At 49.8% G+C, this 25,797-nt stretch overlaps 2 protein-coding genes across 3 annotated transcripts in view; one reads left to right on the forward strand and one right to left on the reverse strand.

Annotated features, from left to right (window-relative positions):
• The window catches only part of LOC140122834 (antigen WC1.1-like), a 30,239-nt gene extending 13,334 nt beyond the window's left edge, over positions 1 to 16,905 (reverse strand). Inside the window, exon 1 of the mRNA XM_072144081.1 lies at positions 16,662 to 16,905. The gene's annotated coding sequence lies outside the window, so the exon portion shown is untranslated. The remainder of the gene's footprint in view (positions 1 to 16,661) is intronic.
• Positions 16,906 to 17,030: 125 nt separating this feature from the next.
• The window catches only part of EIF2B4 (eukaryotic translation initiation factor 2B subunit delta), a 49,286-nt gene continuing 40,519 nt past the window's right edge, over positions 17,031 to 25,797 (forward strand). For both annotated transcript variants that reach the window (XM_072144082.1, XM_072144083.1), the window contains exon 1: positions 17,031 to 17,209. In XM_072144082.1, coding sequence (XP_072000183.1) covers positions 17,188 to 17,209 — 22 coding nt within the window. In that variant the 5' untranslated portion in view covers positions 17,031 to 17,187. The remainder of the gene's footprint in view (positions 17,210 to 25,797) is intronic.

The raw sequence follows: 25,797 nt of genomic DNA on the forward strand, positions 1-25,797 counted from the left end.
AATTCTCTATTTAATCCATATGCTAATGAGGCCTTTGGTGCACCCAGGTCATGTCCTCAGTAACCAGAGCTTTGCTATTCCTGCCCTGACCAGTGGCCTGCCATCAGGTAAGTAGTCGGGGAGGGGGGGGAAGGGTTAAGACTTCCTTCTAATGTCCTGAATGGCACGTACACCACCCCCACAGGAGCCTACACGGCAGGTACACTACCCCCCACCGGAGCCTACACAGCAGGTACACCACCCCCCACCGGAGCCTACACGGCAGGTACACCACCCCCCACCGGAGCCTACACGGCAGGTACACCACCCCCCACCGGAGCCTACACAGCACGTACAATATCCCCCACCGGAGCCTACACAGCAGGTACACTACCCCCCACCGGAGCCTACACAGCACGTACAATATCCCCCACCGGAGCCTACACAGCAGGTACACTACCCCCCACCGGAGCCTACACAGCAGGTACACTACCCCCCACCGGAGCCTACACAGCACGTACACCACCCCCCACCGGAGCCTACACGGCACGTACACCACCCCCCACCGGAGCCTACACGGCACGTACACCACCCCCACCGGAGCCTACACGGCACGTACACCACCCCCACCGGAGCCTACACGGCACGTACACCACCCCCACCGGAGCCTACACAGCAGGTACACCACCCCCACCGGAGCCTACACGGCACGTACACCACCCCCACCGGAGCCTACACAGCAGGTACACTACCCCCCACCGGAGCCTACACAGCAGGTACACTACCCCCCACCGGAGCCTACACAGCAGGTACACTACCCCCCACCGGAGCCTACACAGCAGGTACACTACCCCCCACCGGAGCCTACACAGCACGTACAATATCCCCCACCGGAGCCTACACAGCAGGTACACTACCCCCCACCGGAGCCTACACAGCACGTACACCACCCCCCACCGGAGCCTACACGGCACGTACACCACCCCCACCGGAGCCTACACGGCAGGTACACTACCCCCCACCGGAGCCTACACGGCAGGTACACTACCCCCCACCGGAGCCTACACGGCAGGTACACTACCCCCCACCGGAGCCTACACAGCACGTACACCACCCCACACCGGAGCCTACACAGCAGGTACACTACCCCCCACCGGAGCCTACACAGCAGGAGCCCCTTGGTCAGGTGGTAGCACTTCTCCAATCAGCTTCCAGTTACAAGAACATCATTGGACAATAACATTATGTATTGTTAACCCTTGCCTTACAAGGCAGTTTACCTATCAGTAGCTTCTGGATGAGATGTGCAGACTCACCAGCTTGAGTAGCCATGGGCCTCAGAGAAGGCTTGGGTCCCGGCCACCACCCAAACCACCTATATTATAATCCACTACTGTGAGAAGTATGTGGCGACAATGGCAGAAGAGAGAAGTGATATAGGTGGAAATTACCCCACATCCACCAAGTGCCTCATTAGCATATGGATTACACTGGGAATATAATGGAAATGGCATTATGGACATAAATCATAAAGGTGACCCTGTACACACAAGCCTGAAGAGGTCAAAACACAGTGCCCTCCAAATATTCCACCCGAACCTTATACTGTATGTATCTATGCTGCCAATCTTCATGGTGGGCATAAGAGGCGGGGCTTAGAGGGGCAAACACATAGGGGGATTTGAATGGGGGCAAGAACTATATGCTGCTGACAGGAAGGGCGAACCTCAAAAATCATCGGTCATGGAGGAATTTCTGACGCGGTTGGCGCAAGTGACCGGCCTCCCCGAACTAGGATTCCCCCCGCGAGACTGAGCCGTCACCCTCTCCACAAAGGATGTCTACACGCCGGAACCTCACCCCTGCGCTGGGCGTGCTGGGAGCCCTGAAGACGGTGCCGCTCAGTAAAGATTGGCGGTTGCAGGCGGAGGTCGGGGAGGCGAGGTTGGGTGTGTCATATTTTGGACTGATATGGAAAAATGATTATAATAAATAATGATATCTGCATGAATAATGCTGCGTGTTGCAGTGTAGTATATACATATATAACAAACTAGTTGTAGCTCCCAGCATTGCCCGGCATAGTAAATACCTGCTCCCGGACATAACAAAATTGAATGGGTTAACAAAAGATATTTTATATGTTTCTCTCTGTCTCTGTGCTTCTCTGACTGACTGTCTGTCTCTGACCGTCTGACTGTCTTTCTCTAACTGTTCCTGACTATCTCAGACAGGCAGGGGCGGTAAGCTGGCAGAGACAGCTAGCTGCGCACCATACCCCTGCACACGGCTTCCTGGTACGTGAGTCCGTGGCTGAAGCAATGTTCTGCAGTGGGACAGGACACCACGGAGCCTGCCGGGAAAGTCTCTTCTCCGTACAGGAAGCAGAGGAGCTGTGACATCTTACTACAGGTGGAGGAGAGAGAACGGGGTTAGTAAGGGCCGCATCTGCCATGAGGCAAGATGAGAATCTTGCATCAGGCGGCACATAGCGGCTCCCCAAGCAGGGCGGCGTCCCGATGCACAGACCAACCATCTCAGCAGAATCTACACCGGGTGCTTATCAGCAGCCCCTCTCCTCATCGGACATGGCTGAAGCTTGACAAGTGGTGGTGGAGCTGCAGTCCCGAGTCCAGAGCAAAGGAGTGTGAGCAGAGGCCAGTGAAGGAGTGAGGCTTAGCAGAGAGACGCCCTGTAAGTCTCAGAAGTCCGTGCACGCCCCCCCCCCCTAGTGGTGGGAGCACATGACTGCAGGGAAGAAGCATGCGGCCTACACGCTGGGAGCCAGAGTGCAGGCCAGAGCCAGGAGAGGTAAGTGAGGGCTGGGGGAGCGGGGACCGCGGCAGCAGGCAGGGGTGCACAATCAATCAACCAAGGATCGTGGGTGTAACCGTGACAGTGTCTTTTCTCTATTATCTCCCCTTCCATCCATGTTTGTCTTTTCCTCTATTCAGTAATAGTCTGGGTCCCCTGCTTCCTTAAAGGGAACCTGTCACCAAAACACTGTTTTTAAGTTCTCCCACGTGTCCACAGTCAATCCCAAGCATATCCAATACCAGTTTTCATTGAGTTTTCGTATCCAACATCCAACACTGTGCTGATCCTGGAGGCGGAGACATGAAGCTGTGCAGCGGAGGGAGGCGGAGACATGAAGCTGTGTGGTGGAGGGAGGCGGAGACATGAAGCAGTGTAGCGGAGGGAGGCGGAGACATGAAGCAGTGTAGCGAAGGGAGGCGGAGACATGAAGCAGTGTAGCGGAGGGAGGCGGAGACATGAAGCTGTGTAGTGGAGGGAGGCGGAGACATGAAGCTGTGTAGAGGAGGAAGGCGGAGACATGAAGCTGTGTAGCGGAGGGAGGCGGAGACATGAAGCTGTGTAGCGGAGGAAGGCGGAGACATGAAGCTGTGTAGCGGAGGGAGGCGGAGACATGAAGCTGTGTAGCGGAGGGAGGCGGAGACATGAAGCTGTGTAGCGGAGGGAGGCGGAGACATGAAGCTATGTAACGGAGGAAGGCGGAGACATGAAGCTGTGTAGCGGAGGGAGGCGGAGACATGAAGCTGTGTAGCGGAGGAAGGCGGAGACATGAAGCTGTGTAGCGGAGGGAGGCGGAGACATGAAGCAGTGTAGCGGAGGGAGGCGGAGACATGAAGCTGTGTAGCGAAGGGAGGCGGAGACATGAAGCTGTGTAGCGGAGGGAGGTGGAGACATGAAGCAGTGTAGCGGAGGGAGGCGGAGACATGAAACTGTGTAGCGGAGGGAGGCGGAGACATGAAGCTGTGTAGCGGAGAGAGGCGGAGACATGAAGCAGTGTAGCAGAGGAAGGCGGAGACATGAAGCAGTGTAGCAGAGGAAGGCGGAGACATGAAGCAGTGTAGCAGAGGAAGGCGGAGACATGAAGCTGTGTAGCGGAGGGAGGCGGAGACATGAAGCTGTATAGCGGAGGGAGGCGGAGACATGAAGCAGTGTAGCGGAGGAAGGCGGAGACATGAAGCTGTGCAGCGGAGGGAGGCGGAGACATGAAGCTGTGTAGCGGAGGGAGGCGGAGACATGAAGCTGTGTAGCGGAGGAAGGCGGAGACATGAAGCTGTGTAGCGGAGGGAGGCGGAGACATGAAGCTGTGTAGCGGAGGGAGGCGGAGACATGAAGCTGTGTAGCGGAGGGAGGCGGAGACATGAAGCTGTGTAGCGGAGGGAGGCGGAGACATGAAGCTGTGTAGCGGAGGGAGGCGGAGACATGAAGCTGTGTAGCGAAGGGAGGCGGAGACATGAAGCTGTGTAGCGGAGGGAGGCGTAGACATGAAGCTGTGTAGCGGAGGGAGGTGGGAGGAGGTTTTTTAATTCAAAATCGAGGAGGACGAGCAGTTTGTGGAGGGGCACTTACTTTGAGAAACGATGACCACGCCCAGGGGGCGACTAGGCCGGGAGCCCGGTAAAGTTTTATTAAAGTTATTACTTGAAAGAAATAAGCCAGGAATCTAATGAAAACTGGTTTTGGATATGCTTGGGATTGGCTGTGGGCACGAGGGAGAACGTAAAAACAGTGTCCGGTGACAGGTTCCCTTTAAGGAATAAAGTGGTAAGTGCGCCATTTAAAGAGCTAGGCGCATGGGTGCCCAAAAAAAAGAAAAAAAAAAAAAATTAAATTAAAATAAATCATCTGTTAATTTGTATATGGGCGGCCAACAGAAAAGAGGAGAAATTGCCACATAAATAATTACGCCAAAAATATAATCAAAGACAAAACATAATATTTATTATTATGACACAATATAAATGAATATGACGAATATCCTAAAATACGGACGCCAGAGGCAGTTTATCTAGAAAGATCCTGGTCGTTACTGTGATACAAAGCACCAAAAATAATTAATAAAAAAAGCAAAATAAAAATGGGCGTCATTTACGCGAGTCCACAACTGGTGACCACGGAATATGTGTAAGTAAAACACTAATTTATTATTAGATAAGGTACAATTTGGGGCTGTACCAAGCCTTAAGATGAATCACCATGGAAACGCGGCAAACAACGACCCTAGTGACATAAAGCGCAACAAAGATGTAGCTAAGAACAAAGCTATGATAGTTGTACATGTCACACCACGTAATCTCAAAAAAATATATAGAACCCCAATTCTTAAAGTAGATTAAAAGAGTATAGATAGCGCCACCACCCAGTGGTGGAGGAAAGGAGGGGTGCATGCTCCTGTGGTGGAGGAAAGGAGGGGTGCATGCTCCTGTGGTGGAGGAAAGGAGGGGTGCATGCTCCTGTGGTGGAGGAAAGGAGGGGTGCATGCTCCTGTGGTGGAGGAAAGGAGGGGTGCATGCTCCTGTGGTGGAGGAAAGGAGGGGTGCATGCTCCTGTGGTGGAGGAAAGGAGGGGTGCATGCTCCTGTGGTGGAGGAAAGGAGGGGTGCATGCTCCTGTGGTGGAGGAAAGGAGGGGTGCATGCTCCTGTGGTGGAGGAAAGGAGGGGTGCATGCTCCTATGATGGAGGAAAGGAGAGTGCATGCTCCTGTGGTGGAGGAAAGGAGAGTGCATGCTCCTGTGGTGGAGGAAAGGAGGGGTGTATGCTCCTATGATGGAGGAAAGGAGAGGTGCATGCTCCTGTGGTGGAGGAAAGGAGGGGTGCATGCTCCTGTGGTGGAGGAAAGGGGGGGGGCCATGCTCCCGTGGTGGAGGAAATGAAGGGTGCATGCCCCTGTGGTGGAGGAAAGGAGAGTGCATGCTCCTATGATGGAGGAAAGGAGGGGTGCATGCTCCTGTGGAGGAAAGGAGGGGTGCATGCTCCTATGATGGAGGAAAGGAGAGTGCATGCTCCTGTGGTGGAGGAAAGGAGGGGTGCATGCTCCTATGATGGAGGAAAGGAGGGGTGCATGCTCCTATGGAGGAAAGGAGGGGTGCATGCTCCTATGATGGAGGAAAGGAGAGTGCATGCTCCTATGATGGAGGAAAGGAGAGGGCATGCTCCTATGATGGAGGAAAGGAGAGTACATGCTCCTATGACGGAGGAAAGGAGGGGTGCATGCTCCTGTGGTGGAGGAAAGGAGGGGTGTATGCTCCTGTGGTGGAGGAGAGGAGGGTGCATGCTCCTGTGGTGGAGGAAAGGAGGGGTGCATGCTCCTGTGGTGGAGGAAAGGAGGGGTGCATGCTCCTGTGGTGGAGGAAAGGAGGGGTGTATGCTCCTGTGGTGGAGGAAAGGAGAGTGCATGCTCCTATGATGGAGGAAAGGAGGGTGCATGCTCCTGTGGTGGAGGAAAGGAGGGGTGCATGCTCCTGTGGTGGAGGAAAGGAGAGTGCATTCTCCTATGATGGAGGAAAGGAGGGGTGCATGCTCCTGTGGTGAAGGAAAGGGGGGGTGCATGCTCCTGTGGTGGAGGAAAGGAGGGGTGCATGCTCCTGTGGTGGAGGAAAGGAGGGGTGCATGCTCCTGTGGTGGAGGAAAGGAGGGGTGTATGCTCCTGTGGTGGAGGAAAGGAAAGTGCATGCTCCTATGATGGAGGAAAGGAGGGGTGCATGCTCCTATGATGGAGGAAAGGAGGGGTGCATGCTCCTGTGGTGGAGGAAAGGAGGGGTGCATGCTCCTGTGGTGGAGGAAAGGAGGGGTGTATGCTCCTGTGGTGGAGGAACGGAGAGTGCATGCTCCTATGATGGAGGAAAGGAGGGGTGCATGCTCCTATGATGGAGGAAAGGAGGGGTGCATGCTCCTATGATGGAGGAAAGGAGGGGTGCATGCTCCTATGATGGAGGAAAGGAGGGGTGCATGCTCCTGTGGAGGAAAGGAGAGGTGCATGCTCTTGTGGTGGAGGAAAGGAGAGTGCATGCTCCTGTGGTGGAGGAAAGGAGGGGTGCATGCTCCTATGATGGAGGAAAGGAGGGGTGCATGCTCCCGTGGTGGAGAAAAGGAGGGGTGCACGCTCCTGTGGTGGAGGAAAGGAGAGGTGCATGCTCTTGTGGTGGAGGAAAGGAGAGTGCATGCTCCTATGATGAAGGAAAGGAGGGGTGCATGCTCCTATGATGGAGGACAGGAGGAATGCATGCTCCTATGATGGAGGAAAGGAGGGGTGCATGCTCTTGTGGTGGAGGAAAGGAGAGTGTATGCTCTTGTGGTGGAGGAAAGGAGAGTGTATGCTCCTGTGGTGGAGGAAAGGAGAGTGCATGCTCCTATGATGGAGGAAAGGAGCGGTGCATGTTCCTATGATGGAGGAAAAGAGGGGTGCATGCTGCTATGATGGAGGAAAGGAGGGGTGCATGCTCCTGTGGAGGAAAGGAGAGGTGCATGCTCTTGTGGTGGAGGAAAGGAGAGTGCATGCTCCTGTGGTGGAGGAAAGGAGGGGTGCATGCTCCTATGATAGAGGAAAGGAGGGGTGCATGCTCCCGTGGTGGAGAAAAGGAGGGGTGCATGCTCCTGTGGTGGAGGAAAGGAGGGGTGCATGCTCTTGTGGTGGAGGAAAGGAGAGTGCATGCTCCTATGATGAAGGAAAGGAGGGGTGCATGCTCCCGTGGTGGAGGAAAGGGGGAGTGCATGCTCCTGTGGTGGAGGAAAGGAGAGTGCATGCTCCTGTGGTGGAGGAAAGGAGGGGTGCATGCTCCCGTGGTGGAGGAAAGGGGGAGTGCATGCTCCTGTGGTGGAGGAAAGGGGGAGTGCATGCTCCTGTGGTGGAGGAAAGGAGAGTGCATGCTCCCATGGTGGAGGAAAGGAGGGGTGCATGCTCCTGTGGTGGAGGAAAGGAGAGTGCATGCTCCCGTGGTGGACAAAAGGAGGGGTGCATGCTCCTGTGGTGGAGGAAAGGGAGAGGTGCATGCTCCTGTGGTGGAGGAAAGGAGGGGTGCATGCTCCTGTGGTGGAGGAAAGGAGGGGTGCATGCTCCTGTGGTGGAGGAAAGGAGGGGTGCATGCTCCTGTGGTGGAGGAAAGGAGGGGTGTATGCTCCTGTGGTGGAGGAAAGGAGAGTGCATGCTGCTATGATGGAGGAAAGGAGGAATGCATGCTCCTATGATGGAGGAAAGGAGGGGTGCATGCTCCTATGATGGAGGAAAGGAGGGGTGCATGCTCCTGTGGAGGAAAGGAGAGGTGCATGCTCTTGTGGTGGAGGAAAGGAGAGTGCATGCTCCTGTGGTGGAGGAAAGGAGGGGTGCATGCTCCTGTGATGGAGGAAAGGAGGGGTGCATGCTCCCGTGGTGGAGAAAAGGTGGGGTGCACACTCCTGTGGTGGAGGAAAGGAGAGGTGCATGCTCTTGTGATGGAGGAAAGGAGAGTGCATGCTCCTATGATGGAGGAAAGGAGGGGTGCATGCTCCCGTGGTGGAGGAAAGGGGGGGTGCATGCTCCTGTGGTGGAGGAAAGGAGGGGTGCATGCTCCTATGATGGAGGAAAGGAGGGGTGCATGCTCCCGTGGTGGAGAAAAGGAGGGGTGCACGCTCCTGTGGTGGAGGAAAGGAGAGGTGCATGCTCTTGTGGTGGAGGAAAGGAGAGTGCATGCTCCTATGATGAAGGAAAGGAGGGGTGCATGCTCCTATGATGGAGGACAGGAGGAATGCATGCTCCTATGATGGAGGAAAGGAGGGGTGCATGCTCCTGTGGAGGAAAGGAGAGGTGCATGCTCTTGTGGTGGAGGAAAGGAGAGTGTATGCTCCTGTGGTGGAGGAAAGGAGAGTGCATGCTCCTATGATGGAGGAAAGGAGCGGTGCATGTTCCTATGATGGAGGAAAAGAGGGGTGCATGCTCCTATGATGGAGGAAAGGAGGGGTGCATGCTCCTGTGGAGGAAAGGAGAAGTGCATGCTCTTGTGGTGGAGGAAAGGAGAGTGCATGCTCCTGTGGTGGAGGAAAGGAGGGGTGCATGCTCCTATGATGGAGGAAAGGAGGGGTGCATGCTCCCGTGGTGGAGAAAAGGAGGGGTGCACGCTCCTGTGGTGGAGGAAAGGAGAGGTGCATGCTCTTGTGGTGGAGGAAAGGGGGAGTGCATGCTCCTGTGGTGGAGGAAAGGGGGAGTGCATGCTCCCGTGGTGGAGGAAAGGAGGGGTGCATGCTCCTGTGGTGGAGGAAAGGAGAGTGCATGCTCCCGTGGTGGACAAAAGGAGGGGTGCATGCTCCTGTGGTGGAGGAAAGGGAGGGGTGCATGCTCCTGTGGTGGAGGAAAGGAGGGGTGCATGCTCCTGTGGTGGAGGAAAGGAGGGGTGCATGCTCCTGTGGTGGAGGAAAGGAGGGGTGCATGCTCCTGTGGTGGAGGAAAGGAGGGGTGCATGCTCCTGTGGTGGAGGAAAGGAGGGGTGTATGCTCCTGTGGTGGAGGAAAGGAGAGTGCATGCTGCTATGATGGAGGAAAGGAGGAATGCATGCTCCTATGATGGAGGAAAGGAGGGGTGCATGCTCCTATGATGGAGGAAAGGAGGGGTGCATGCTCCTGTGGAGGAAAGGAGAGGTGCATGCTCTTGTGGTGGAGGAAAGGAGAGTGCATGCTCCTGTGGTGGAGGAAAGGAGGGGTGCATGCTCCTGTGATGGAGGAAAGGAGGGGTGCATGCTCCCGTGGTGGAGAAAAGGTGGGGTGCACACTCCTGTGGTGGAGGAAAGGAGAGGTGCATGCTCTTGTGGTGGAGGAAAGGAGAGTGCATGCTCCTATGATGGAGGAAAGGAGGGGTGCATGCTCCCGTGGTGGAGGAAAGGAGGGTGCATGCTCCTGTGGTGGAGGAAAGGAGAGTGCATGCTCCTATGATGGAGGAAAGGAGGGGTGCATTTTCCTGTGGTGGAGGAAAGGAGGGGTGCATGCTCCTGTGGTTGAGGAAAGGAGGGGTGCATTCTCCTGTGGTGGAGGAAAGGAGGGGTGCATGCTCCTGTGGTGGAGGAAAGGAGGGGTGCATGCTCCTATGATGGAGGAAAGGAGGGGTGCATGATCCTGTGGTGGAGGAAAGGAGGGGTGTATGCTCATGTGGTGGAGGAAAGGAGAGTGCATGCTCCTATGATGGAGGAAAGGAGGGGTGTATGCTCCTGTGGTGGAGGAAAGGAGAGTGCATGCTCCTATGATGGAGGAAAGGAGGGGTGCATGCTCCTATGATGGAGGAAAGAAGGGGTGCATGCTCCTATGATGGAGGAAAGGAGGGGTGCATGCTCCTGTGGTGGAGGAAAGGGGGAGTGCATGCTCCTGTGGTGAAGGAAAGGAGAGTGCATGCTCCTGTGGTGGAGGAAAGGAGGGGTGCATGCTCCTGTGGTGGAGGAAAGGAGGGGTGCATGCTCCTGTGGTGGAGGAAAGGGAGGGGTGCATGCTCCTGTGGTGGAGGAAAGGAGGGGTGCATGCTCCTGTGGTGGAGGAAAGGAGGGGTGCATGCTCCTGTGGTGGAGGAAAGGAGGGGTGCATGCTCCTGTGGTGGAGGAAAGGAGGGGTGTATGCTCCTGTGGTGGAGGAAAGGAGAGTGCATGCTCCTATGATGGAGGAAAGGAGAGTGCATGCTCCTATGATGGAGGAAAGGAGGAATGCATGCTCCTATGATGGAGGAAAGGAGGGGTGCATGCTCCTATGATGGAGGAAAGGAGGGGTGCATGCTCTTGTGGTGGAGGAAAGGAGAGTGCATGCTCCTGTGGTGGAGGAAAGGAGGGTGCATGCTCCTGTGATGGAGGAAAGGAGGGGTGCATGCTCCCGTGATGGAGGAAAGGTGGGGTGCACACTCCTGTGGTGGAGGAAAGGAGAGGTGCATGCTCTTGTGGTGGAGGAATAATAATAATAATAATAATAATACTTTATTATCCCAAACGGGAACTTAAAGTGTCACCTCCGCAGTACATAAAATTGACAAGACATCACATATATATACTCACATAAAAACATGGTCACATAGGAACACATATATCATAAAACAGAATAAAAACACTAATACACATAGATATAAATAGATTCCACCGACTATGCAATACATAGTTACGTAAATAGATTATAAAAATAGCAAAATAATACCTATTTCCAGTAGGCGCACTTTTAAAACATTCCTATTTTACCCCTAATTGAGTTATTTGATAGCTCGAGAGCGGCCGGTATAAACGTCTTTTTAAATCTCTCCGACCTGCAACGCAAGAGAATAAAACGGGAGCTGAAACCACTAAGCTGTGCTTGCAGCACGCCATACATTGGATGGGCACTATTATTTCTAATTTTTTCCAATTTCCTTAATATCCCGCACTGTACAAGTTCCTCCCATCTGTCAAATTGCAGACCTACTATCGAGGAGGCTTTCTTAATTATTTTATCCATCTTTTGACAATCCCTACTAGAAATACAGTTGCCCCAAGCCACTAGGGCAAATGCAAATGCACTGACCATAACCGTATTATAAAAACCGACCATCATAGTCCTTGGGATGTCAAATGCCCTTAGTCTGCGTAAAAAGAATAGATTACTATTAGCGCGTCTAGAGACCTTGTCAATATGCTCATGCCAGCTTAATTTATTATCAATGATTACGCCCAAGTATTTATAGCTCCCAACCTGCTCCACTTCTGTCCCTGCTATAGTGAGCGGTTTCGGCATAACACCCCTTTTCCTCGAAAAATCTATAACCAATTCTTTCGTCTTATTCACGTTTAACACGAGACCATTTGAGCTACACCATTCTGTAAATGTATTCACTGATTCTCGGTAGTCACTGTCGTCCCCCTCTGTGATACAGCCCACCATTACTGAATCATCCGAGTATTTCTGAAGAAAACAGGCCGGATCATTTTTCCTAAAATCAGAGGTGTACAAAATAAACAAGAAGGGAGCTAAGACAGTACCCTGGGGGGCCCCCGTACTACACACCACCTCATCAGACCATGTGTCACCCAACCTAACCCTCTGTGGTCTGCAGCGCAGATAAGCCATCAACCATTTAATCATGATCGGTTCAATCTGCATAACCTGAAGCTTAGATTCTAGCAATGCTGGAATAATCGTGTTAAATGCACTGCTGAAGTCAAAAAAAGTCAAACGTACCTCTGTTTTGGGGGATTCTAGATGAGCACATACTCTATGTAACAGATTAATTAATGCATCATCTACTCCCAGCCCACACCGATATGCAAATTGTAGTGGGTGCATGCTCCTGTGGTGGAGGAAAGGAGGGGTGCATGCTCCTGTGGTGGAGGAAAGGAGGGGTGTATGCTCATGTGGTGGAGGAAAGGAGAGTGCATGCTCCTATGATGGAGGAAAGGAGGGGTGCATGCTCCCGTGGTGGAGGAAAGGGGGGGTGCATGCTCCCGTGGTGGAGGAAAGGAGGGTGCATGCTCCTGTGGTGGAGGAAAGGAGAGTGCATGCTACTATGATGGAGGAAAGGAGGGGTGCATTTTCCTGTGGTGGAGGAAAGGGAGGGGTGCATGCTCCTGTGGTGGAGGAAAGGAGGGGTGCATGCTCCTGTGGTGGAGGAAAGGAGGGGTGCATTGGTGGAGGAAAGGGAGGGGTGCATGCTCCTGTGGTGGAGGAAAGGAGGGGTGCAGGCTCCTGTGGTGGAGGAAAGGAGGGGTGCATGCTCCTGTGGTGGAGGAAAGGAGGGGTGCATGCTCCTGTGGTGGAGGAAAGGAGGGGTGCATGCTCCTGTGGTGGAGGAAAGGAGGGGTGCATTGGTGGAGGAAAGGGAGGGGTGCATGCTCCTGTGGTGGAGGAAAGGAGGGGTGCATGCTCCTGTGGTGGAGGAAAGGAGGGGTGCATGCTCCTGTGGTGGAGGAAAGGAGAGTGCATGCTCCTGTGGTGGAGGAAAGGAGGGGTGCATGCTCCCGTGGTGGACGAAAGGAGGGGTGCATGCTCCTGTGGTGGAGGAAAGGAGGGGTGCATGCTCCTGTGGTGGAGGAAAGGAGGGGTGTATGCTCATGTGGTGGAGGAAAGGAGAGTGCATGCTCCTATGATGGAGGAAAGGAGGGGTGTATCCTCCTGTGGTGGAGGAAAGGAGAGTGCATGCTCCTATGATGGAGGAAAGGAGGGGTGCATGCTCCTATGATGGAGGAAAGGAGGGGTGCATGCTCCTATGATGGAGGAAAGGAGGGGTGCATGCTCCTGTGGTGGAGGAAAGGGGGAGTGCATGCTCCTGTGGTGGAGGAAAGGAGAGTGCATGCTCCTGTGGTGGAGGGAAGGAGGGGTGCATGCTCCCGTGGTGGACGAAAGGAGGGGTGCATGCTCCTGTGGTGGAGGAAAGGAGGGGTGCATGCTCCTGTGGTGGAGGAAAGGAGGGGTGCATGATCCTGTGGTGGAGGAAAGGAGGGGTGCATGATCCTGTGGTGGAGGAAAGGAGGGGTGTATGCTCATGTGGTGGAGGAAAGGAGAGTGCATGCTCCTATGATGGAGGAAAGGAGGGGTGCATGCTCCTATGATGGAGGAAAGGAGGGGTGCATGCTCCTGTGGTGGAGGAAAGGAGAGTGCATGCTCCTATGATGGAGGAAAGGAGGGGTGCATGCTCCTATGATGGAGGAAAGGAGGGGTGCATGCTCCTATGATGGAGGAATGGAGGGGTGCATGCTCCTGTGGTGGAGGAAAGGGGGAGTGCATGCTCCTGTGGTGGAGGAAAGGAGAGTGCATGCTCCTGTGGTGGAGGAAAGGAGGGGTGCATGCTCCCGTGGTGGAGGAAAGGAGAGTGCATGCTCCCGTGGTGGAGGAAAGGAGGGGTGCATGCTCCCGTGGTGGAGGAAAGGAGGGGTGCATGCTCCCGTGGTGGAGGAAAGGAGGGGTGCATGCTCCTGTGGTGGAGGAAAGGAGGGGTGCATGCTCCTGTGGTGGAGGAAAGGAGGGGTGCATGCTCCTATGATGGAGGAAAGGAGGGGTGCATGCTCCTATGATGGAGGAAAGGAGGGGTGCATGCTCCCGTGGTGGAGGAAAGGAGGGGTGCACGCTCCCGTGGTGGAGGAAAGGAGGGGTGCATGCTCCCGTGGTGGAGGAAAGGAGGGGTGCATGCTCCTGTGGTGGAGGAAAGGAGGGGTGCATGCTCCTGTGGTGGAGGAAAGGAGGGGTGTATGCTCCTGTGGTGGAGGAAAGGAGGGGTGCATGCTCCCGTGGTGGAGGAAAGGAGGGGTGCACGCTCCCGTGGTGGAGGAAAGGAGGGGTGCATGCTCCTGTGGTGGAGGAAAGGAGGGGTGCATGCTCCTGTGGTGGAGGAAAGGAGGGGTGCATGCTCCTGTGGTGGAGGAAAGGGGGGGGGGGATTTCAGTACACAGCATATTATATAATGAATAATCAAAAATGCATAAAGAAAAAACACGCAGAACACTTATGGAGAACAAACGAGTCCAGAATGTGGTCCCGGACAATTCTATCCAGATGGCCCAGATATATGAACCTACTGATACAACAACACAAGATCCAATCGAAGTACAAATGGAGGATCCAAACCATAAAAGTCCATGGATGGAGGGTCCGGTGCACAGGGAGGAAAAGTATCAGAGACGACAATCGGTCGTCAAAAAACGGAGAAGCTGATTGCAGACCACAATAGTCCGAGGACCGACAATCCAGCAGGTAAAGGGTGGCATCCACATGAGACGCCATCTCCAATCATTCGTTATCACAATCACTTCTGTAGCCGCACATGCACCTGCGCAGCAAACCTCGTTACACACATGTGGCCCTCTCATCCAGGACCTGCGCTCACAGCGGCGCATCCCGTGTCCATGGCAACCCTCCAGGTCACGTGTTTGCATTTGGTGTGCATCATGTGACTAGGTCATGTGTTTGCCCCGGTCATGTGTCCTGTCCTGGGCGTGGCTCTGGCGAGATTAGGGGTGGAGCTACACAGGTGTCATTACAGCCGCATTACACTATGGAGCGCACATGGTGACCCTCGTCTGTGATTGGTTGTGGGATCCTTTTTATAGCCAACAGGACACTGATTGCACATGAGCCCCGGGAGGACGGCGGGTAACACCCAAACGGGGCGATAACCCAGGGGTAAGATGATGCTGATGCTTGTGCTGACAGGTTCCCTTCACACGGTTTCTGCGAGGAGACGGCTGAATGCTGGATCTCTGACTTTTCGTGGATCTGTGATTACATTGATAATAAACCTTGCGTTGTATTCTGGCGTTCCCTCCGGCGCCTGGGTCACGTGTACTGATGTGTAATAACGTTTCATACTTGGGTCACTCGTTCCGGACATTGGGCGCTATTTCCAGTTATGCGGTTCACTGCCCGGAATAAGCCACGTTATATTCTGGGATGTGGCGAGACCCAACATGTTTGACTTTTGTAGTTCTCAGGAGATTTTTTACTATTTCTTAGACCCTGCAGGGTGTCTGGTCATTTCTACCATATCCGGCAATCCTCCTATACGTGACATTCATTACATGGAATCTGCAGATGCCGTATATAACGGAGACCCACGGCGGTAATGGGTGGGGTGTGGCTGTTGTGGCTGGGGTGTGGCTGTTGTGGCTGGGGTGTGGCTGTTGTGGCTGGGGCGTGGCTGTTGTGGCTGGGGCGTGGCTGTTGTGGCTGGGGCGTGGCTGTTGTGGCTGGGGCGTGGCTGTTGTGGCTGGGGCGTGGCTGTTGTGGCTGGGGCGTGGCTGTTGTGGGTGGGGCGTGGCTGTTGTGGGTGGGGTGTTGTGGGTGGGGTGTGGCTGTTGTGGGTGGGGTGTGGCTGTTGTGGGTGGGGCGTGGCTGTTGTGGGTGGGGCGTTACTATCATTTAGGCCTCTGTCACTGCCGAGTTTTCCTCAAAATGAGAGGTTTTGAGATTTTAAGGAAAATGAGAAAAATCACGGATAATTCTGCGCCTCGTAACATCCGGGAAACCTGAGCGCACAAATATCATCCGACATCCCGGGAATGTGACTAATCCGGATTATACGGGAGATTTCCTCTGGCGAGCAGAACATCCCAAACATTAAAAATGAAGAATTTTTTAAAAAACTTGTTAAGGAGGTGGCACTGGTTTTGGACGCCATCTTGACTACTGTCCGCCATCTTAGATACAGCGGCCATGTTCCCTGACCATTGTCAAGTTAATGTCATGATTCAAACTTCATTTTATGTAACCTGTTTGCTGCCTGTCAGCTAATACCCTGTGACATGTAATGAGAAGCCAGTCTGTCCTCGATGCTGCATGATATTAGGATTCTGGAGCCACTTATCATCTCCTTCTCAGCATTAGTATAAACAATATCTGTGTACAAGGTCTCTGAGAACTGAGCACAATTACTTCACTTTCTTTTCCCAGAATGTGCTGATGACCAATAGCTTTGCAGTGTACTATTCACACCCCTCTGATGTCCAATAGCTTTGCAGTATACTATTCACACCCCTCTGTCCAATAGCTTTGCAGTATACTATTCACACCCCTCTGATGACCAATAGCTTTGCAGTATACTATTCACACCCCTCTGATGACCAATAGCTTTGCAGTGTACTATTCACACCTCTCTGATGACCAATAGCTTTGCAGTATACTATTCTCGCCTCTCTGATGACCAATAGCTTTGCAGTGTACTATTCTCGCCTCTCTGATGACCAATAGCTTTGCAGTGTACTATTCACACCCCTCTGATGTCCAATAGCTTTGCAGTATACTATTCACGCCCCTCTGATGTCCAATAGCTTTGCAGTATACTATTCACGCCTCTCTGATGACTCTTCTGTCTGATATATATTATGCATTTTCATTATTAAAAGGAGGAAGATCTTGACTAAGAGATTGACATGTCTTGGTCTCTATGTTCAATCATGAAAGGGTTAATTAGGACTCACCTTACAAAAGTCAAGAGGGCTGTTGGGGCCCTGCATAAAAATACCTAACAAACTTTTCCTTAATTTTCATACGTTTTCTGTTTTGTAATGAAAAAAACATCACTAGAATTTTACATCTAACATGAAGGTGAAGTACAACCTCACGGCCCCGGGAAGTGATAAAGCTTTCAGGGTTATAACCAGTTATTGATCCCGGTCACTTAGCTTTAAACAAGCGTTGGTGAAAAGGGCTTGAGAGGTGAAGACGAGAGCCTCATTCACACGGCGCGGTACCGCCAGCTCCTCACGTGATTCTGTTATTACACGTGACGGAGGGAGGAGCTCAGCTCCATCAGCTTTATACAGGTAACGTCTTGTCATCACGTGATAGAGCGGCCTTCCCGCCTTCTACTTACCCTCATCCAACATGGCGGCCGCTGCGCCTCATTGGCTGCACCTCGGCCCTGCCAGAAAGTGACATGGCGTCCTCCGGTCACGTGGTGCAGCATTGACCTCCCTGACAGGAACTACCGGGAGCAGAGGAAGCATGGAGGAGAGCGGCCAACCGGGTGAGATACGTCACTACTGCACGTATATACTATATACACCTCCTCCTGTATATTATACATCTATATCACTACAGCGCTGACACCTCCTCCTCCTCCTGTATATATACATCTATATCACTACAGCGCTGACACCTCCTCCTCCTCCTGTATATTATACATCTATATCACTACAGTGCTGACACCTCCTCCTCCTCCTGTATATTATACATCTATATCACTACAGTGCTGACACCTCTCCTCCTCCTGTATATTATACATCTATATCACTACAGTGCTGACACCTCCTCCTCCTGTATATTATACATCTATATCACTACAGCGCTGACACCTCCTCCTCCTCCTGTATATTATACATCTATATCACTACAGTGCTGACACCTCCTCCTCCTGTATATTATACATCTATATCACTACAGCGCTGACACCTCCTCCTCCTCCTCCTGTATATTACACATCTATATCACTACAGCGCTGACACCTCCTCCTCCTCCTCCTGTATATTACACATCTATATCACTACAGCGCTGACACCTCCTCCTCCTCCTGTATATTATACATCTATATCACTACAGCGCTGACACCTCCTCCTCCTCCTGTATATTATACATCTATATCACTACAGTGCTGACACCTCCTCCTCCTGTATATTATACATCTATATCACTACAGCGCTGACACCTCCTCCTCCTCCTCCTGTATATTATACATCTATATCACTACAGCGCTGACACCTCCTCCTCCTCCTGTATATTATACATCTATATCACTACAGTGCTGACACCTCCTCCTCCTGTATATTATACATCTATATCACTACAGCTCTGACACCTCCTCCTCCTGTATATTATACATCTATATCACTACAGCTCTGACACCTCCTCCTCCTCCTGTATATTATACATCTATATCACTACAGTGCTGATACCTCCTCCTCCTCCTGTATATTATACATCTATATCACTACAGTGCTGACACCTCCTCCTCCTGTATATTATACATCTATATCACTACAGCGCTGACACCTCCTCCTCCTCCTGTATATTATACATCTATATCACTACAGTGCTGACACCTCCTCCTCCTGTATATTATACATCTATATCACTACAGTGCTGACACCTCCTCCTCCTGTATATTATACATCTATATCACTACAGCGCTGACACCTCCTCCTCCTCCTGTATATTATACATCTATATCACTACAGCGCTGACACCTCCTCCTCCTGTATATTATACATCTATATCACTACAGTGCTGACACCTCCTCCTCCTCCTCCTGTATATTTATACATCTATATCACTACAGCGCTGACACCTCCTCTCCTCCTGTATATTATACATCTATATCACTACAGTGCTGACACCTCCTCCTCCTGTATATTATACATCTATATCACTACAGCGCTGACACCTCCTCCTCCTGTATATTATACATCTATATCACTACAGTGCTGACACCTCCTCCTCCTGTATATTATACATCTATATCACTACAGTGCTGACACCTCCTCCTCCTCCTCCTGTATATTATACATCTATATCACTACAGCGCTGACACCTCCTCCTCCTGTATATTATACATCTATATCACTACAGTGCTGACACCTCCTCCTCCTGTATATTATACATCTATATCACTACAGCGCTGACACCTCCTCCTCCTCCTGTATATTATACATCTATATCACTACAGTACTGACACCTCCTCCTCCTCCTGTATATTATACATCTATATCACTACAGTGCTGACACCTCCTCCTCCTGTATATTATACATCTATATCACTACAGTGCTGACACCTCCTCCTCCTGTATATTATACATCTATATCACTACAGTGCTGACACCTCCTCCTCCTGTATATTATACATCTATATCACTACAGTGCTGACACCTCCTCCCCCTCCTGTATATTATACATCTATATCACTACAGTGCTGACACCTCCTCCTCCTCCTGTATATTATACATCTATATCACTACAGCGCTGACACCTCCTCCTCCTCCTGTATATTATACATCTATATCACTACAGTGCTGACACCTCCTCCTCCTCCTCCTCCTGTATATTATACATCTATATCACTACAGTGCTGACACCTCCTCCTCCTCCTCCTGTATATTATACATCTATATCACTACAGCGCTGACACCTCCTCCTCCTCCTGTATATTATACATCTATATCACTACAGCGCTGACACCTCCTCCTCCTCCTGTATATTATACATCTATATCACTACAGTGCTGACACCTCCTCCTCCTGTATATTATACATCTATATCACTACAGCGCTGACACCTCCTCCTCCTGTATATTATACATCTATATCACTACAGTGCTGACACCTCCTCCTCCTGTATATTATACATCTATATCACTACAGCGCTGACACCTCCTCCTCCTCCTGTATATTATACATCTATATCACTACAGTGCTGACACCTCCTCCTCCTCCTCCTGTATATTATACATCTATATCACTACAGCGCTGACACCTCCTCCTCCTCCTGTATATTATACATCTATATCACTACAGTGCTGACACTCCTCCTCCTGTATATTATACATCTATATCACTACAGTGCTGACACCTCCTCCTCCTCCTCCTGTATATTATACATCTATATCACTACAGCGCTGACACCTCCTCCTCCTCCTGTATATTATACATCTATATCACTACAGCGCTGACACCTCCTCCTCCTCCTGTATATTATACATCTATATCACTACAGTGCTGACACCTCCTCCTCCTCCTGTATATTATACATCTATATCACTACAGTGCTGACACCTCCTCCTCCTCCTGTATATTATACATCTATATCACTACAGCGCTGACACCTCCTCCTCCTCCTGTATATTATACATCTATATCACTACAGTGCTGACACCTCCTCCTCCTGTATATTATACATCTATATCACTACAGTGCTGACACCTCCTCCTCCTCCTGTATATTATACATCTATATCACTACAGTGCTGACACCTCCTCCTCCTCCTGTATATTATACATCTATATCACTACAGTGCTGACACCTCCTCCTCCTGTATATTATACATCTATATCACTACAGTGCTGACACCTCCTCCTCCTGTATATTATACATCTATATCACTACAGTGCTGACACCTCCTCCTCCTGTATATTATACATCTATATCACTACAGTGCTGACACCTCCTCCTCCTCCTGTATATTATACATCTATATCACTACAGTGCTGACACCTCCTCCTCCTCCTGTATATTATACATCTATATCACTACAGTGCTGACACCTCCTCCTCCTCCTCCTCCTGTATATTATACATCTATATCACTACAGTGCTGACACCTCCTCCTCCTCCTCCTGTATATTATACATCTATATCACTACAGTGCTGACACCTCCTCCTCCTGTATATTATACATCTATATCACTACAGTGCTGACACCTCCTCCTCCTGTATATTATACATCTATATCACTACAGTGCTGACACCTCCTCCTCCTGTATATTATACATCTATATCACTACAGCGCTGACACCTCCTCCTCCTGTATATTATACATCTATATCACTACAGTGCTGACACCTCCTCCTCCTGTATATTATACATCTATATCACTACAGCGCTGACACCTCCTCCTCCTCCTGTATATTATACATCTATATCACTACAGTGCTGACACCTCCTCCTCCTCCTGTATATTATACATCTATATCACTACAGCGCTGACACCTCCTCCTCCTCCTGTATATTATACATCTATATCACTACAGTGCTGACACCTCCTCCTCCTCCTGTATATTATACATCTATATCACTACAGTGCTGACACCTCCTCCTCCTGTATATTATACATCTATATCACTACAGTGCTGACACCTCCTCCTCCTCCTGTATATTATACATCTATATCACTACAGCGCTGACACCTCCTCCTCCTCCTGTATATTATACATCTATATCACTACAGTGCTGACACCTCTCCTCCTCCTGTATATTATACATCTATATCACTACAGCGCTGACACCTCCTCCTCCTCCTCCTGTATATTATACATCTATATCACTACAGTGCTGACACCTCCTCCTCCTCCTGTATATTATACATCTATATCACTACAGTGCTGACACCTCCTCCTCCTCCTGTATATTATACATCTATATCACTACAGTGCTGACACCTCCTCCTCCTGTATATTATACATCTATATCACTACAGTGCTGACACCTCCTCCTCCTGTATATTATACATCTATATCACTACAGCGCTGACACCTCCTCCTCCTGTATATTATACATCTATATCACTACAGCGCTGACACCTCCTCCTCCTGTATATTATACATCTATATCACTACAGTGCTGACACCTCCTCCTCCTGTATATTATACATCTATATCACTACAGTGCTGACACCTCCTCCTCCTCCTGTATATTATACATCTATATCACTACAGTGCTGACACCTCCTCCTCCTCCTGTATATTATACATCTATATCACTACAGTGCTGACACCTCCTCCTCCTCCTCCTGTATATTATACATCTATATCACTACAGTGCTGACACCTCCTCCTCCTCCTGTATATTATACATCTATATCACTACAGTGCTGACACCTCCTCCTCTCCTGTATATTATACATCTATATCACTACAGTGCTGACACCTCCTCCTCCTCCTGTATATTATACATCTATATCACTACAGCGCTGACACCTCCTCCTCCTCCTGTATATTATACATCTATATCACTACAGTGCTGACACCTCCTCCTCCTGTATATTATACATCTATATCACTACAGTGCTGACACCTCCTCCTCCTCCTGTATATTATACATCTATATCACTACAGCGCTGACACCTCCTCCCTCCTCCTGTATATTATACATCTATATCACTACAGTGCTGACACCTCCTCCTCCTCCTGTATATTATACATCTATATCACTACAGTGCTGACACCACCTCCTCCTCCTGTATATTATACATCTATATCACTACAGTGCTGACACCTCCTCCTCCTGTATATTATACATCTATATCACTACAGCGCTGACACCACCTCCTCCTCCTGTATATTATACATCTATATCACTACAGCGCTGACACCACCTCCTCCTCCTGTATATTATACATCTATATCACTACAGCGCTGACACCTCCTCCCCCTCCTGTATATTATACATCTATATCACTACAGTGCTGACACCTCCCCCTCCTCCTGTATATTATACATCTATATCACTACAGTGCTGACACCTCCTCCTCCTGTATATTATACATCTATATCACTACAGCGCTGACACCTCCTCCTCCTGTATATTATACATCTATATCACTACAGTGCTGACACCTCCTCCTCCTCCTGTATATTATACATCTATATCACTACAGTGCTGACACCTCCTCCTCCTCCTGTATATTATACATCTATATCACTACAGTGCTGACACCTCCTCCTCCTGTATATTATACATCTATATCACTACAGTGCTGACACCTCCTCCTCCTGTATATTATACATCTATATCACTACAGTGCTGACACCTCCTCCTCCTCCTGTATATTATACATCTATATCACTACAGCTGCTGACACCTCCTCCCCCTCCTGTATATTATACATCTATATCACTACAGCGCTGACACCTCCTCCTCCTGTATATTATACATCTATATCACTACAGTGCTGACACCTCCTCCTCCTTGTATATTATACATCTATATCACTACAGTGCTGACACCTCCTCCCTCCTCCTGTTATTATACATCTATATCACTACAGTGCTGACACCTCTCCTCCTCCTGTATATTATACATCTATATCACTACAGTGCTGACACCTCCTCCTCCTCCTGTATATATATACATCTATATCACTACAGCGCTGACACCTCCTCCTCCTCCTGTATATTATACATCTAGTATCACTACAGTGCGACACCTCCCCTCCTCCTGTTATTATACATCTATATCACTACAGTGCTGACACCTCCTCCCCCTGTATATTATACATCTATATCACTACAGTGCTGACACCTCCTCCTCCTCCTGTATATTATACATCTATATCACTACAGTGCTGACACCTCCTCCTCCTCCTGTATATTATACATCTATATCACTACAGTGCTGACACCTCCTCCTCCTCCTGTATATTATACATCTATATCACTACAGTGCTGACACCTCCTCCTCCTGTATATTATACATCTATATCACTACAGTGCTGACACCTCCTCCTCCTGTATATTATACATCTATATCACTACAGTGCTGACACCTCCTCCTCCTGTATATTATACATCTATATCACTACAGTGCTGACACCTCCTCCTCCTGTATATTATACATCTATATCACTACAGTGCTGACACCTCCTCCTCCTCCTGTATATTATACATCTATATCACTACAGTGCTGACACCTCCTCCTCCTCCTGTATATTATACATCTATATCACTACAGCGCTGACACCTCCTCCTCCTCCTGTATATTATACATCTATATCACTACAGTGCTGACACCTCCTCCTCCTCCTGTATATTATACATCTATATCACTACAGCGCTGACACCTCCTCCTCCTCCTGTATATTATACATCTATATCACTACAGCGCTGACACCTCCTCCTCCTCCTGTATATTATACATCTATATCACTACAGTGCTGACACCTCCTCCTCCTCCTGTATATTATACATCTATATCACTACAGTGCTGACACCTCCTCCTCCTGTATATTATACATCTATATCACTACAGTGCTGACACCTCCTCCTCCTGTATATTATACATCTATATCACTACAGCGCTGACACCCCTCCTCCTGTATATTATACATCTATATCACTACAGTGCTGACACCTCCTCCTCCTCCTGTATATTATACATCTATATCACTACAGTGCTGACACCACCTCCTCCTCCTGTATATTATACATCTATATCACTACAGCGCTGACACCACCTCCTCCTCCTGTATATTATACATCTATATCACTACAGTGCTGACACCTCCTCCTCCTCCTGTATATTATACATCTATATCACTACAGTGCTGACACCTCCTCCTCCTCCTGTATATTATACATCTATATCACTACAGTGCTGACACCACCTCCTCCTCCTGTATATTATACATCTATATCACTACAGTGCTGACACCTCCTCCTCCTGTATATTATACATCTATATCACTACAGCGCTGACACCACCTCCTCCTCCTGTATATTATACATCTATATCACTACAGCGCTGACACCACCTCCTCCTCCTGTATATTATACATCTATATCACTACAGCGCTGACACCTCCTCCCCCTCCTGTATATTATACATCTATATCACTACAGTGCTGACACCTCCCCCTCCTCCTGTATATTATACATCTATATCACTACAGTGCTGACACCTCCTCCTCCTCCTGTATATTATACATCTATATCACTACAGCGCTGACACCTCCTCCTCCTGTATATTATACATCTATATCACTACAGCGCTGACACCTCCTCCTCCTGTATATTATACATCTATATCACTACAGTGCTGACACCTCCTCCTCCTGTATATTATACATCTATATCACTACAGTGCTGACACCACCCCCTCCTCCTGTATATTATACATCTATATCACTACAGTGCTGACACCTCCTCCTCCTCCTGTATATTATACATCTATATCACTACAGTGCTGACACCTCCTCCTCCTCCTGTATATTATACATCTATATCACTACAGCGCTGACACCTCCTCCTCCTCCTGTATATTATACATCTATATCACTACAGTGCTGACACCTCCCCCTCCTCCTGTATATTATACATCTATATCACTACAGTGCTGACACCTCCTCCCCCTGTATATTATACATCTATATCACTACAGTGCTGACACCTCCTCCTCCTCCTGTATATTATACATCTATATCACTACAGCGCTGACACCTCCTCCTCCTGTATATTATACATCTATATCACTACAGTGCTGACACCTCCTCCTGTATATTATACATCTATATCACTACAGTGCTGACACCTCCTCCTCCTGTATATTATACATCTATATCACTACAGTGCTGACACCTCCTCCTCCTCCTGTATATTATACATCTATATCACTACAGCGCTGACACCTCCTCCTCCTCCTGTATATTATACATCTATATCACTACAGTGCTGACACCTCCTCCTCCTCCTGTATATTATACATCTATATCACTACAGTGCTGACACCTCCTCCTCCTCCTGTATATTATACATCTATATCACTACAGTGCTGACACCTCCTCCTCCTGTATATTATACATCTATATCACTACAGTGCTGACACCTCCTCCTCCTGTATATTATACATCTATATCACTACAGTGCTGACACCTCCTCCTCCTGTATATTATACATCTATATCACTACAGTGCTGACACCTCCTCCTCCTGTATATTATACATCTATATCACTACAGTGCTGACACCTCCTCCTCCTCCTGTATATTATACATCTATATCACTACAGCGCTGACACCTCCTCCTCCTCCTGTATATTATACATCTATATCACTACAGTGCTGACACCCTCCTCCTC

Source organism: Engystomops pustulosus, chromosome 3 (assembly GCF_040894005.1).
Source record: "Engystomops pustulosus chromosome 3, aEngPut4.maternal, whole genome shotgun sequence".
Lineage (NCBI taxonomy): Eukaryota > Metazoa > Chordata > Amphibia > Anura > Leptodactylidae > Engystomops > Engystomops pustulosus.